The 13,706-nt window shown below is 37.2% G+C and overlaps 1 protein-coding gene across 4 annotated transcripts in view; it reads right to left on the bottom strand.

The window, feature by feature from the left end:
* The window catches only part of FLNC (filamin C), a 41,913-nt gene extending 29,110 nt beyond the window's left edge, over positions 1-12,803 (bottom strand). For 3 of the 4 annotated variants that reach the window (XM_053465498.1, XM_053465499.1, XM_053465501.1), the window contains exon 1: positions 11,895-12,803. In XM_053465498.1, coding sequence (XP_053321473.1) covers positions 11,895-12,237 — 343 coding nt within the window. In that variant the 5' untranslated portion in view covers positions 12,238-12,803. The remainder of the gene's footprint in view (positions 1-11,894) is intronic. The other variant, XM_053465502.1, reaches the window with a different exon arrangement.
* Between the last annotated feature and the right edge of the window lie 903 nt (positions 12,804-13,706).

The raw sequence follows: 13,706 nt of genomic DNA, 5'->3' as shown, positions 1-13,706 counted from the left end.
AACTGCTTACCCCTTATTATCTACATTACTTAAAAAGCAGGCTTCTGTTTCCATTATCGTTTCCCTTCAGGATAAGATTTGATCAGTTTTTTCCATAAACGCATGTTTTCTGTTCTTGAAAAGTGTGTTCAAGACAACAAAGAAAAAACCTCACAATATTAGGTATGTATTCTATGGCTTTTCACGCACAACAGCAGCTCTTATAGTGACAAATGTAATAGACACTCCAAGGCAGGACCTGCCAAGCTATTCATGCCAACATGAAAATATAAAGATCTGCACAGAAAAAATGTTTAGACATCATAAAACTAGAATCTATCATTTTATTATGTGTTTTTATTTAGTAATAAACTGACCATATTATGTATTACTGTTATTATCATCACAATGGATATCCTTTTTAATTAATTAGGACTCCACCTAGGCAGATATGAAAATTTCTTATAATACAATAAATGCTATTTATATATGCCTCTTAACACCGTACCAAACAGCAACATCTACTGATTTTACAATGGAACAGGCTGACTTAAAGAAGATGTTAGTTCTTTTAGTTATATTGCATGTTCTAAGCAGATTCTATAGTTTTATTGTCGGTGAAGAATGTTTAAAAAAAACCAACTAAAAACAACAACAAAAACTCATTAGCCCCCCAGATGTCTACGACCAACAAACTGAGAGTGAAGTGGTTACAGCTGTTCTGCTTTGACATATGGTAGACATTGAGCATTACCAGGGCAGAAATACAGTGCCGTATTCTGCACATGCTATGTGGTTGTGTTACATTCCCAACTAACAGTAAGAAAAATGAAGTACAAGTGGATTTGAAGCATGTTCTGTGGAACCTTGGATCTCTGTGGGAGGTACAAGTGCCACAAAATATTTGCTCATTTTTATATTTAAAACATCAGTTTGTATGGGAACTAAACTTGAATAGTTTATTATTTGAACAACTGTGGCAAAATCTAATGAGAGATGGCATAACTATAGTCTGTTCATCTGCACAACAAGCTAAAAGAAACACTAGATTCAGGTGTGACTGTCATCAGAAGGAAATTCAAAAGGAAAATAGACCCGTCACACATTTACATTAACTTCCTTTAACACAATGGCCTTACTGGTTGTCATACATCACCATGGCAACCGCCGATAAAGTCAAGCTCTGGATAAAATGTGGAAGTGGTTGGAGCACAAAAGTTCAGCGAACAGATTTTTTTTCAAATGATCTGTAGCTCTAACATAGGAACACAAATTTTAAAAAATTATATATTTCCAGAGACTTAATATTTTCTGGAAGAAAAACAAAAAAGAAATGTATCCACAGAACACTAGACATAAGTGACAATTGACCAAACAGCCCAAGATCTTCAGCTGCTGTGATCTGCAAGTGTCTCAGCGCTCACCAAGCAAACAGCCCTTGGCAGCAAAAGAGTATTAAGTTAGTTATCCATGTGCAATCCCTTTCAGCAAAGATATAGTCTTAATTCTGCATGCATGGATGTGTGCAGAATACAACACAAACCTGCTAACATACATGCAAACACACGCATAGGACATACAAGTCTGCAAACACACACACTGTGAGTCACACATCCTCCACATTCCATTCTGTTCTCAATATTTCCATAAACTGAAAGAACAAAAGCAGATACAATGCCCAGTATTAAAGGGCTGGGAAAAGGGAAGAAGAGGTGGATGCCCCCCCGGTCAACTGGAGGGCGAGTGAAATAAGAAGAGAGGATTAGAGGATCAGCTGTATGGTGGGGAGAGACATGATCACACACTTAAAATCTGTTACTTGTTTAACTGCTTGCCAGATCCTCGTCGCACATAATTTCATCCATGGATGTGTGACAATAAAAAATTTTTAATGAGTAAAGAACCAAACTGAGAAGGGGTGCTGGCTGACAGATTTGAACATGCGCACATGGGTACCTACAGTAATGGCTCTCCAAAAATAACTTGTTTCACTGATTAAAACTTTATGAAGCGTGGAATCATGCCACATTCCTAAAAACCAAATTATCTGAAAAATTGCAATTATGACTCCCATTGTCCATACAATAAAAACTAGGGTTATGTTTAAAATTCACAAACACACTTTGTGAATTTGTAACATATTCCCTGATATGGTCTGGTTAAATTAGAAAGACTACAAGATGACAAAATCTTGCTGGTGTATGTTGTCTTCTTATAGAAGATAAAAAAATCATCACTCCATCTTCAGAAATAATAAACAATTTTTTGCTTGTTAAGAAACATAAGTAATCACACGTTACTAATATCTCTAATAGCATGAGAGAGATAAAAGTTGCGTTCCTAGGAAAGCAGCTGCAATTCAAAAGAATGCTGTTGCGACTCCACATTCATCAGACTTTGGGGTTTTCAGCTGTTTGCTGCTGGAGGATCCGAAACAACTGCTAAAGTGCCAGAGCCAACTGTGTTACACCTGTCGCTGAGCCAGCGAGCCCCACACCACCTGCCTCTTGAGTTGCAGACTTTTTGCCACACAATGCTGTTAATGTCCTTCCAGTATGCAGTGAGTTAATGGCATTGTTGCCCACAACATATAGATCAAAAAGAGTCATACTTATCTGGGTCAATTAAAGACTGCTCAACAACCTTCCTACCTGCTTTCCTACTTATCAATGAACAAAGTGTGAGTAACAATATACAGGAGCTGTGCAGACAGCCATGGATCTTTCCCGTCCTCTTTGCCTTGTTATATATTATTATCTTAAGCAGTTACTATTGTAATATAGCACTGCAACCAACTTTAAACCAACACTAGACGATGTTTGGTGGTTCTCCCCTAATGTGTTACCTGTGCATGGCGGCTGCGCCATAATACATCAAACGTCACTTTGTTTCACAGCAAATTTGGTTAAAAGTTGGAGTGATCAGTAGGAACCTGAATGTCTCCTTAAAAGGTTTACTTGCTATACCCTCATCAAAACTTCATTATACCCCAACATGTATGACACTGTCATGTCATACAGGAGGAACATTTGTTCTGTTGAAAGTAATGTATGCAAAACGGTGGGTGAAGGAATTTTATGAAGGAAAGTAATACACTAATGTGGTGACAGTTGTCATCTGACTCTGTTACGAACTGCTAATTATAGACACAGACATTTTATTTATCTCCCTTGTCTGGGATTCACAAGAGGGACATAGCAAATGCAGCTCCCGTGTTCTTTGACAGAAAAATCAGTTTCCTTGAAATATAATTACGAATGGGGGGATACAAAAAAAAAGCATTAAATTGTCTGTATTTGGACTCTTTCTTATGGGGTTGACCAGATATCTCATTACTCAGTTGAAAGGTACAGAATGGTCTCTAAAAACCTTCACTGGTGGTGATGGCTGTTTTCTCTAGTACATCAAGTGACACTGGGCCAAACTATAAAGCCAAATAAATCCCTATCTGGTACTATCTGAGGCAGGGCTAGTCCTAGACCAAATGTCTCTCAATGCAAAAATATTCTCCATCCCTTTTTTTCTATTTTACATGACATTATGTTTTAAATTTACACAATTTAATTTACAAATACATTTTCTGCTTTACCTTGCTGACCTATCCAAATATTATTGTGACTTTTAGGGCTGTGGAACACCATGACACACCATGACACAACTATAACTAGAAAACAAAAGTACATGAGGGGTGAAAGGTGGAAATAGAGAATTTCATTCTATATTGGGCGATCTGTCCCTACTATAGCAGTCCAGGGTCTGCCACCACTTGGGACTTATCTGCCTAAGATGAATATGTCACAGTCTGGTGTCCCCTGTGATTCAGGAAGTCGGCAGGGACATTCACCTGGTGGTGGTTCCACATTTAACATGTTGCCCTATACTACTCTTTATGATAATGCCCTAGGATATATAATTAAATATTATATTACACCGTGGGCTGTCATTTTCTTTCCTGTTCCTCTCACTGTTCACAGTCTTTCACAGCATGACCTTCTCGAAAGTTCTGTGCTATTTGCTGTGTCACTGAGAGACACTTTATTCAAGGGACCTGTAACAGCTGTGTTCTAGGATTCCAAGACGGAAGAAAGGAACCATGCCAATCATAATCTCATAAAGACTTTTCTGTAGTGCCGGAAACTGACCAGCAACCCTACACTTGTAGTATGGGAATGAAGAACTACTCATCTCGTTGATGGCCAAGAAAAAATAAATGACTAAAGATACCATGATATTCAAGAACTTTAAATATGGCTTGAAAAGTACAAATTGTGGAGGCCTGTTTGTTTGATATGTCTCCACAGAACATTTTCACATTCTGAAATGTCACCTGTTAGTAAATCTAACCTAATATCAGAACATTCTCTGTTGTCACAAAGCTGTCCCTCAACTACACCCTTTCCAAATGTCTTTCACATTGGCCATGTCACATATGCTGTTAATAAAACCCTACCATTAAAAGCTACTTCATTACCTAAACCATAAACAGTATTTCCATACTTTAAAACATTTAACTGATCAGCACATTTTAAAGATCCTTTGGGAGAATAAATTATCCAGTCAGGAGACTCAGTAATGTACACAGTAAAAGAACATAAGGGTTGTAAAATGCTTAGGTACTGACTGCTCCTGTAAATTAGTTAGAGAACAGTTTATATGCTTTCTGCCACTTTAGAAGCATATTCAGTGTATTTTTAAACAAAGTTTAATACTTTTATACAAATGGAAGGGAAATCATATATAGATCATTAGAAACTTATTTTCACATGATCACTATGTATGTGCCTTCAACTGGAACTCATATGCAAAACAAAACACAAGTTTCACATACATTTTGTAGGTATCCTGCAAGACCAATACACAGTTTATATTGTCTTTTAGTAATAAAGGCAATAGACAGAGGACTACAATCACGTGGCAAGAGGTTACAGCCCCGAAGAAAGAGATTAGGGTAGGTGCCATGGATCAAATTGAAGACATGCGGACAACATGGTGGTACAAGGACAAAACAATCAAGATCCTGAGCTGAGCTCTCAGATAGCAGAGGCTGCTGTTACCAAAAAAGGGATTTCTTTTTTTATTATACTCAAAATGAATACATTCTAGCAGTGTTTATTTGTATATCCAACATGGTTTACAAGACAACAATGTAACACCAGATTCATTCATGCAGCTGTACCATGTAATGTTCTCTCAAAACCAGTAAACTGGTCACTAATGCAAACACTCACTGTTACCATGATCCCATCAACTTACTTATATTTTCAGCGTTTACACCAATGTTAAACATTTAAGGAGAAGAATTCAGTAATTTGGCATATTTAACAGTATTATATATTTGATCATTTAAATTATGTTGAGTTTTAGACATTTATGATCTCAACATCAGTTCTATTAAAGTCTTTTGGTTTCAACATTTTAATATCGTTTGCTGGTTAATCTGAATGAACAAAATTTCTTTTTTTCTTTTTAAAACATAATTTACCCTTATTTACAACAAGCATAATTTGTTGGCCATATGCACAACATATTTGGATACCATCTGGAACAGTGCATGTAAGTCATTAGTACCGCAATGCTGTATAGTTTTCCTAAAAAACATAAACTATATTAGTTCTGCATTCCAAGGCGATATGTTGCCTTTAATTTGCAAGTACCACAGGCACATACGTTGCAAATTGGACAGATGTTTATAGTAATTTTCCACATTTAATAAATATTGACCTATGTTTCTCAAATATCATGTTTATTTTTTTCTTATTTAGACCCTCTGCCGGTGTTTACGTATGCAAGGACTGGCCAGCTGTCATCAAAGTTCCACTGGAATGTGTCTAAATCCTGCATATATATAAACATTCTGCATATGTACAGGCATATACAGTATGTACAGATATTTAAGAAATACATGCATGCCACTAATGGGCCCTTAGAATACTTCAGCTGACGTTATACCAGAAAAGAAGACAGATTGTAATATAGTATGGAGTATTATGTACGACCTGGAGAAATCCCCTTTAGTTGTGGCTAAAATGATACCGATAGCACTGATAGCACATAACTTTTATGACCTTCTATTCATTTCAGAGGATGAACCCTTTCTTAAAAAGTGAATGGATGCTAACATTTTCTGCTGGGCTCCAAAATTCTATTAATTCTGCTGTCACATCACTGTAGGTAGATAACACTAAGTACTCAAGTGGAAGCCATGAATTATCTTAGACTAACGTGCTACACCGTGTCATTAAAACGTTTTGGTAGTGGAATCTGGACATGAAACATTTTGCATGCATTGTAGACAGAATTGTATTATTTTTGTTACTTATATGTATTTAATTATTTTTTACTTGTGGGCCCGCACCCTCAGTCTAACTAAACAGTTTAAATAAATCATCCTACAGCTAGCTGGACAACCTTACCCTGGTGTGTCTGTATGAAATCTATATTTCTAGTATTTCACACATGCCCCGCGAGACAGGTGTCAGCCGCAAGATACTAAATTGGGTGTTGTTGAGTATGAATGGGAGTATGCATGTATCTGCCAGAGTGTTTGTATTGATGGCGGACTCCACTTCTCGAGTGTGAAGCTGGGCTCAGCCCCGGTAATGACTTGGCAGCTTTGATTGATCTCACAATGTGCATGTCAATTTGGACTTCTCATTTCAGGCATTATTAGGCAGTATTGAAAGATCAGCTATCAGTACTAGTATATTAGCACTTCATTATCTTGTATGTTTTTCTAGGTAGGAAAAGCTCATTTAAGGCAACATTTCTCTACTCTCCATCTGATTATCTGTCAAGCATGGAGATGTTAAAATAAACATTATGTCCTGCATATGTTAGAGTACATCAATAAACAAGATTCCTCTTCCTCAGACATTCTGAATATCTTTTAAACCTGGTCTAACTATCTTGGACTAGGCTTTTGGATGAAAATACTAAGCTTCTCCTCGCTAGATGGGATCTATTGGTTTAATTTACATTGAGGGAATGCAAAAAATATATGTTTTATAAATAAAAGTATATTATTACCTTATTATATTTAGTGGCAAAGACTATTGCCAAATATAACAGAATATCTAAAATCATCCTGTTTGATAAAGAGGCCACATACAATAGCATAGTGTATTTTTGTTCAGCTTTGATTATAAAGCGTTGCATTTTTCAGCATAAATATAACGTTTTTTTAATAATGCGTAGTGAGTTCCAGTATATATTTCCATCTGTATAAGTAGAAATGTTTCCTGCTGTTTTTCCATGTGATAATCATTGGTTAGTTTTACTCTATATATTTTATATAACCCCAAACTTCCTTTTCCATTCCATCCCCCAACCTTTCCTTTCCATTCCTTATTACCCAAGCTGTCGTGCCATATCACTGTATGTTCTGCACTGTGTCACACACACCTGTCATATCTATTCAAGACACAGGCAACCAGATCAAATGAGATGTTAAAGTGCTGGCTAAATATTTAAAACATATCCTAATCTTCTAACATAGGAACTCTGGACATACAAAATGAAATCACAGTGGGTTATTGTGTAAGACTCAGCGTGCTATTTGTTTTTTTCAATGAAGCAGGACTTTTTCGTTATAGATCCCATCTACTTTTCAACCATTGCTGCTGGATTCTGAGCACTATTTTTATCGACATAAGCATTACGTTTCTATGGTGACTGCACCATATTTAGTGCTTGGTCACAAAGCGAATGGTTTTATACTAATATTCAGTAGAATTCATTTATGGAGTATATTATACAATTTTAAAGCATGGTGGATCTGAAGAAATGTATTTTATTTCTTGAATGCAAGACATATGAGTAAATATAAGATCTAAGAGGTAGAAATATAAATCTATGGAGCAGGGCTTGAGACCATTTCTGTAGCCCAAATCTGCATTCAGGAAACACCGAAATTATATTCAGAGTATGGTTAATTTCATATAATTTCAAGATCCAAATTTTTTTCTATTTTTGATTATTCGTACACCATCGTTAAAAGACCATTTACTCTGGGAAAAAGCTAAGTACGGTGTCATGTGTGGGTTAGGCTAAATACTTCAGGTCTGAAAAGTGACAACTGGATGGAACTTAACTTCAGTTACTGAATAAACAACAAACAGCCCATCTGCTGAAAGGTTCTCTCCTGCTGCTGGTAGAATAACGCAATAAAAAACGTTTTGTCAAATGTCTCAGGAGTAATTAGAGCAACAGTGACTCTGACTATTCACTTATCTGGTATCTTTAAACCTCATATGCACTTGTAATCTTATCTCTTAAAGATTAGATGATTATTATTACTAGCAGGAGGTAAACATTCAAATACTCATTAGCAGCCTTATCATAGTGTAGTCTGTAATACATCACATCCTGTGTGAGTACAAAAAATACTCTGGATTGCTATAACAATAGATTATCAATACTGTGCGAAAGTTTTAGGTGAGAAAAAATGATGTAAAGAAAGAATGCTTTCAAAAAGGCATATTAATAGTTTATTTTTATCATTTAACAAATGCAAAATTGAGTGAATAGAAGGTTGTTCCAAACACTTGCCACAGTTTTTCTGTCGCTTTTATCTCTTCGTGTGGTCCCAGACAGACTCAATAATGTTCAGATCAGTTTTCTGTGGGGGCCATACCATCACTTTCAGGACTTCTTATTGTTCTTTACGTTGAAGATCATTCTTAATGACCTTGTCTGTATGTTTGGGGCAGTTTTTATGCTGCATAATAAATTTGGGGCCAGTTAGATGACTTCCCTGATGGTACTGTATGACGAATAAGCATCTGCCTCTACGTCTCATTAAGGAGACCATAAATTATAGCCAAATCCCCAACTCCATTTGCAGAAATGCAGCTGTTGCCTGCAAAAACTCATTCTTGTACCACTGCCCATCCCTTCGGCAAACAAGCTGCCTTCTGCTACAGCCAAATATCTCAAATCTTGACTCCTTAGTCCAGAGCACTTTCTGCCATTTTCTGCACCCCAGCTCCTGTGTTTTCACCAGTAGTGGAGTTGCTTGGCCTTATTTCCAAGTTGGAGGAATGGCTTTTTGGCCACAAGTGTTCCATGAAGACCACTTCTACCCAGAGTTCTCCAGACAGTAGTTGGGAGTACCAGGGTCCCACTGTTTTCTGCCAATAGAGAGTTGATGGCATTGCTGAACATCTTCCAACTGCAAAGGGAAGTTAGCATGATGTGTCTTTTTTCTGCTGGACTAAGTTTCCTAAGCCGACCACTGTGTCTATGGCCCACAACATTGCCTGTTTCTTTGTGCTTCTTCAAAAAAGCTTGGACAGAACACCTGTAAAACCCTTCCTGCCTTGAGATTTCTGCCTGGAAGAGACTTTGCTGATGGAGTATAACTACCTTGTGTCTTGTACCTACCTTAACTACCTTGACGCATCTTGTTAGTGAGTTCAGCTGTTCCTCCATTTTTATTCCTCCTACACAGCTGTTTCTGTTTCAGTCATGTTTCATGATTGAGTTTCAACCTAGGACCATTAGCACTCATGCCTACAATATCCCTGACTTTGTGCAAGTGTACCTAGAAGAATTGATACTGTTTTGAAGGCAAATATTGATTTGATTTAGATTTTTCTTCTATTCACTCACTTTGCATTTTGTTATAGAAATAAACTTACTGTATAGATTTTTTTCACACCTGCCAAAAACTTACAGTACTGTACATCTTATATATACTGTATATATATATATATAAGATGTGACTTCATATCTTTTTAAAAGTTAAATCCATCTGTGTATGCACAAGTCTTAATCTACAGCTAAGAATAGTATATGCATCAACACATTAGAGCTTCACAGAGAACTTGGAGATGGCACACAGTGTACAGAAATTCAACCTTTACTCCAGAAGACCTTTTTTTCCAAGCTTCTCCTGTGTATTATGATGAACAACATTGCTGTTCTCATGTTACCTTTAATTTTCTTATATTAGATTCTGGCTGAGGAAGCTGATTATAAATATAAATCAATATCTGGAGAATTTCAGATTGTTCGCTCTAAACATTTATTTACAATCTTTCTAAATCTGTGTCCTTGGCCTGAACACAGCTGTCACCCCTCAGATACATAAGAGGGTCTATAAATACTTTACGAAGAGTAAGTGACATTCCTACATCAAGATTCTCTTCCCTCTTGCTGCAATTGTAAAGAGTGTAGAGGACAAATGGACAGAACAACTAGTGTGTGGTGGTAGATTCCTTTGTCTTCTAAACCACTGTAGCATCCAACGACACAGGCCTGAGCCGCTTTACAAGGTGCGGGTGTCTATGAGGGAGTCCACTAGTTTCTAACCAACACTGAAATCGGTTCCTATTGTTTTATAACATGCATCTATAAAGTACATACATGTATTTTAATGACACAATGTGCTTCAATTACTGCCCAGTGACCTGCAGAAAGCAGTTCAAACCATCCCCCCTAAACGCCACCACAGTAAGATGTATCTTATTAGCTCAATTATTATTAAGTTACCATTAATAATATTATTTTCCAAAGTGATAACTTTCAATAAAAATAAATATACATATGTTTTAATGCTGAATGAAGCAAAGACATGTTAAGGATGACCTTCTGCTTATTCCATTCATGTCAATCTTTGAGCTTATACGGTACATTGTACTCAATTCAGTCACAGAAATAGGCCTTCCTTTTGCATATAATATTTGGGGGAATTTGATACATAATGGGCATGTTACATTCCTTCTGTGATTAAACGGTTAAACAGAAAGAATGAGATAAACCTACATGACCACGGCGATGCAAAATGTAATAATTTACATAAGTAATAAGTAATATTATCTATAGCTCATTTTGGGAAAATCTGCTAAATGTGGGCAAGAAAAGAGGGACATTTCACCGGTTTACCATAATGACTGCTCCACATTAATTGAAATTTTACTGAACGTATATTCTCATTATCAACTGGCAAATGACTTGCCCAGGGCTTTTTCTGAAACTTATGGCTATAATCCTAAACATTCTATGAGAAGCAAAATGCATACATTCAGGGAGAGGATGAGTGATTGACTGAAATTATACTATTTATCAGACTGCAACAATGACTTCATCTATAATTTGCCTTAAAATGACATCACCTATAGATATAAAATTAATCTTTTAATTCACCGAAGATACATTGTGTTTTTAAAAATCTTGACAGCTAATCCTTTTAACTCCCTAGTAACAATAGAGCTCACTCTGCAACATGATGTCCCCCCATGATGACAGCAAACAGTTAAATACAGTGTGGGGGGGTTAATTAGTTTCAGTAAAAAAGTGTACTTTACTGAGCAGGTGGTAGATAAATGGAAAAGCCTTCCATCAGAAGTGGTAGATGCTAATGTGGTGAGGAAATATAAACATGCATGGAATAGGCAAAAAAGGTATCTTGAATCTAAGACAAGACCAGGCACTTATTAAGGTCTTTATAATAAGTAAAAACAGGCAGACTAGATGGTCAGAAATGTTCTATACGACAGTCATCATTTTATCACTTTCCTGTGGAGACATGTCCCTTGAGTATAGATGATTATTATTATTTTTATTATTATTATTATTGTTGTATTATCAATGCTTATTAATAACTACAGACACACATCTAAACTAGTTACAAGCCACCCTTAGATGATGGATGAAGCAATATTCTTAATACAATGAATTCACAAGCACTTTATACATCTCCTAGGTTGAAGGGACAGAAGGATAGATAGATAGATAGATAGATAGATAGATAGATAGATAGATAGATAGATAGATAGATAGATAGATAATGGATGAATGGATAGATAGATGGATAGATAGATAGATAGATAGATAGATAGATAGATAGATAGATAGATAGATATCTCACAATGTTGTAAGGACATGAGGTCCCTTTAACATCCACATGGACCTACCTATAGATACAAGCTTGATGTGCTCCCGATCCAGGAACTCCAAAGCCACCGATACATTCTCCAGTTTCATTTGCCTGAAGTTGGGTCTGGAGTGGTACTTTCTGTACATCTTCTTCTGGCTCAGCACCTCGAGTAAGGCTATAAGCTTCAAGCCATCAGTCAGGTCTTTCTGCAGGTCTCCAATGCGCTTGTTCATACACTTGAGATGTTCATTGCACCACCTGGTGAAGGTGTTCTGCTGGATTTTCTTCCATGGGGCATCTTCTGCCAAATCCTTCTCTGTGGCAGGCATCTCTTCTGCTTCTTCGCCTTGGTGTTGGTCGTAATAATCGTTGCTACTCATGATGGCTTTGGATTTGAAGCTTTCTGCTTTTTATACGGAGATCAACAATAGAAAAAATAGGGTGGGGATTGTAAAGTAGAGAGTATGCAGGGATGGCTGGATCCAAACCTCACACTGTGAAATCGAACTGAAGCTGTTGAAACTGACCTCAACAATTAAATTAGTTCCCTTATTATTTGCCTCCTCTTTGGAAACAGTGAGATATTTCTTGGCAGGGTCTGGTTAACCCCTCCAGGAGCTTCCACACCCCCCTTTGTGCTGGGAGAGAGCAGGGAGGGAGAATTGGGTTATCACTCTGTAATCCTCTTTCACCTTTCTTCTTCTTCCTGTCTTCTGTTTCCTTTCTCTTTTTAGGAAGATAACATAAGCACAAAATCAAAGTGCAGCAGGTCAAGTCTTTGGTTAGAGAAAAATATAGAAGAAGAATCAAAAGATGAAGCTGAAATGCTTGAACTCAGGATCTGTAATTGTCCCAGCAAGGAGGCAGAGAAAAAAGAAAGCAGTGGAGAGAGAGAGAGACAGCGGAGATCAGAAAGCTGTAGCAACTTGTATGAAAATGTGGAGTCCAGGTTGGAGTTGGTTTTAAAGAAAACTTATGCCCCCTCCTCTTTGGTCTGGTCTCCCTCTCCCTCCCCCCAACGTCAGAGGCATGGACTCCCAGGAATGCCTAAGCCATGACCATATACAACTAAGATGAGTATTTTCCTAATCCCCAGTGAGATACTGAGGGGAGGTTGGATTGGGTGCTAAGGATAGCAGGGGCTGGGATTGGTTTAGGTTGACCATGTTCTAACAGCTTGTAACATATCTGTATTTTTAGATATCCCATGTCAGAGAGGTCTGTCTGTGAGGGGAAGGGGAGAGGGGTCAGGAGGAAGGGGATCTTACAACACAAGTTAACAAAAGCAACAGATGTAATGCAAAGGGGGCCATTACCATCAGCACCCCCAATCAATCACCTCCCAAGCCCCCACCTTCACTCCATTAACCCTTTCTATGCACCATAGGCCATGAGAAGACAAAGTAAATGGGGGGATACTGTAAATGTGGGCCAAAACTGAATTCCTTAAACCTGTGATCACTTTATAAATTCTGAATGTATCACTTTTGGTCCTGAGGCACAGGCAGAGCTAGAAATCAGTATCATATACATTTACTTTTAACATGATTTAAAAATGTGTATTGCAGGGTGTGTACACTGGGCATTAACGAATGTAATTTTATTGTATGTTTTAATAACACATAATAGATTACTTTCAAACTAACACAAATCCTTTTGTAATTACTGTCCTTACCATTTATTTTCCTCCCTGAAAACTGCAGTGGTTTCATTTTTCTAAAAATCACATCACTCCTTAAAAACCCACACCTGCAGTTTGTCAATAGAATAGTGGTGTCATCTCTATTTTTTTCATTTCTTGATGGTTCTCGTACACATGAATGGCTTCCAGCATGTTCTGTGTCATGAC

This window comes from Spea bombifrons, chromosome 4 (assembly GCF_027358695.1).
Source record: "Spea bombifrons isolate aSpeBom1 chromosome 4, aSpeBom1.2.pri, whole genome shotgun sequence".
Taxonomy (NCBI): Eukaryota; Metazoa; Chordata; class Amphibia; order Anura; family Pelobatidae; genus Spea; species Spea bombifrons.
This window is presented reverse-complemented; position numbering and strand designations above follow the sequence as displayed.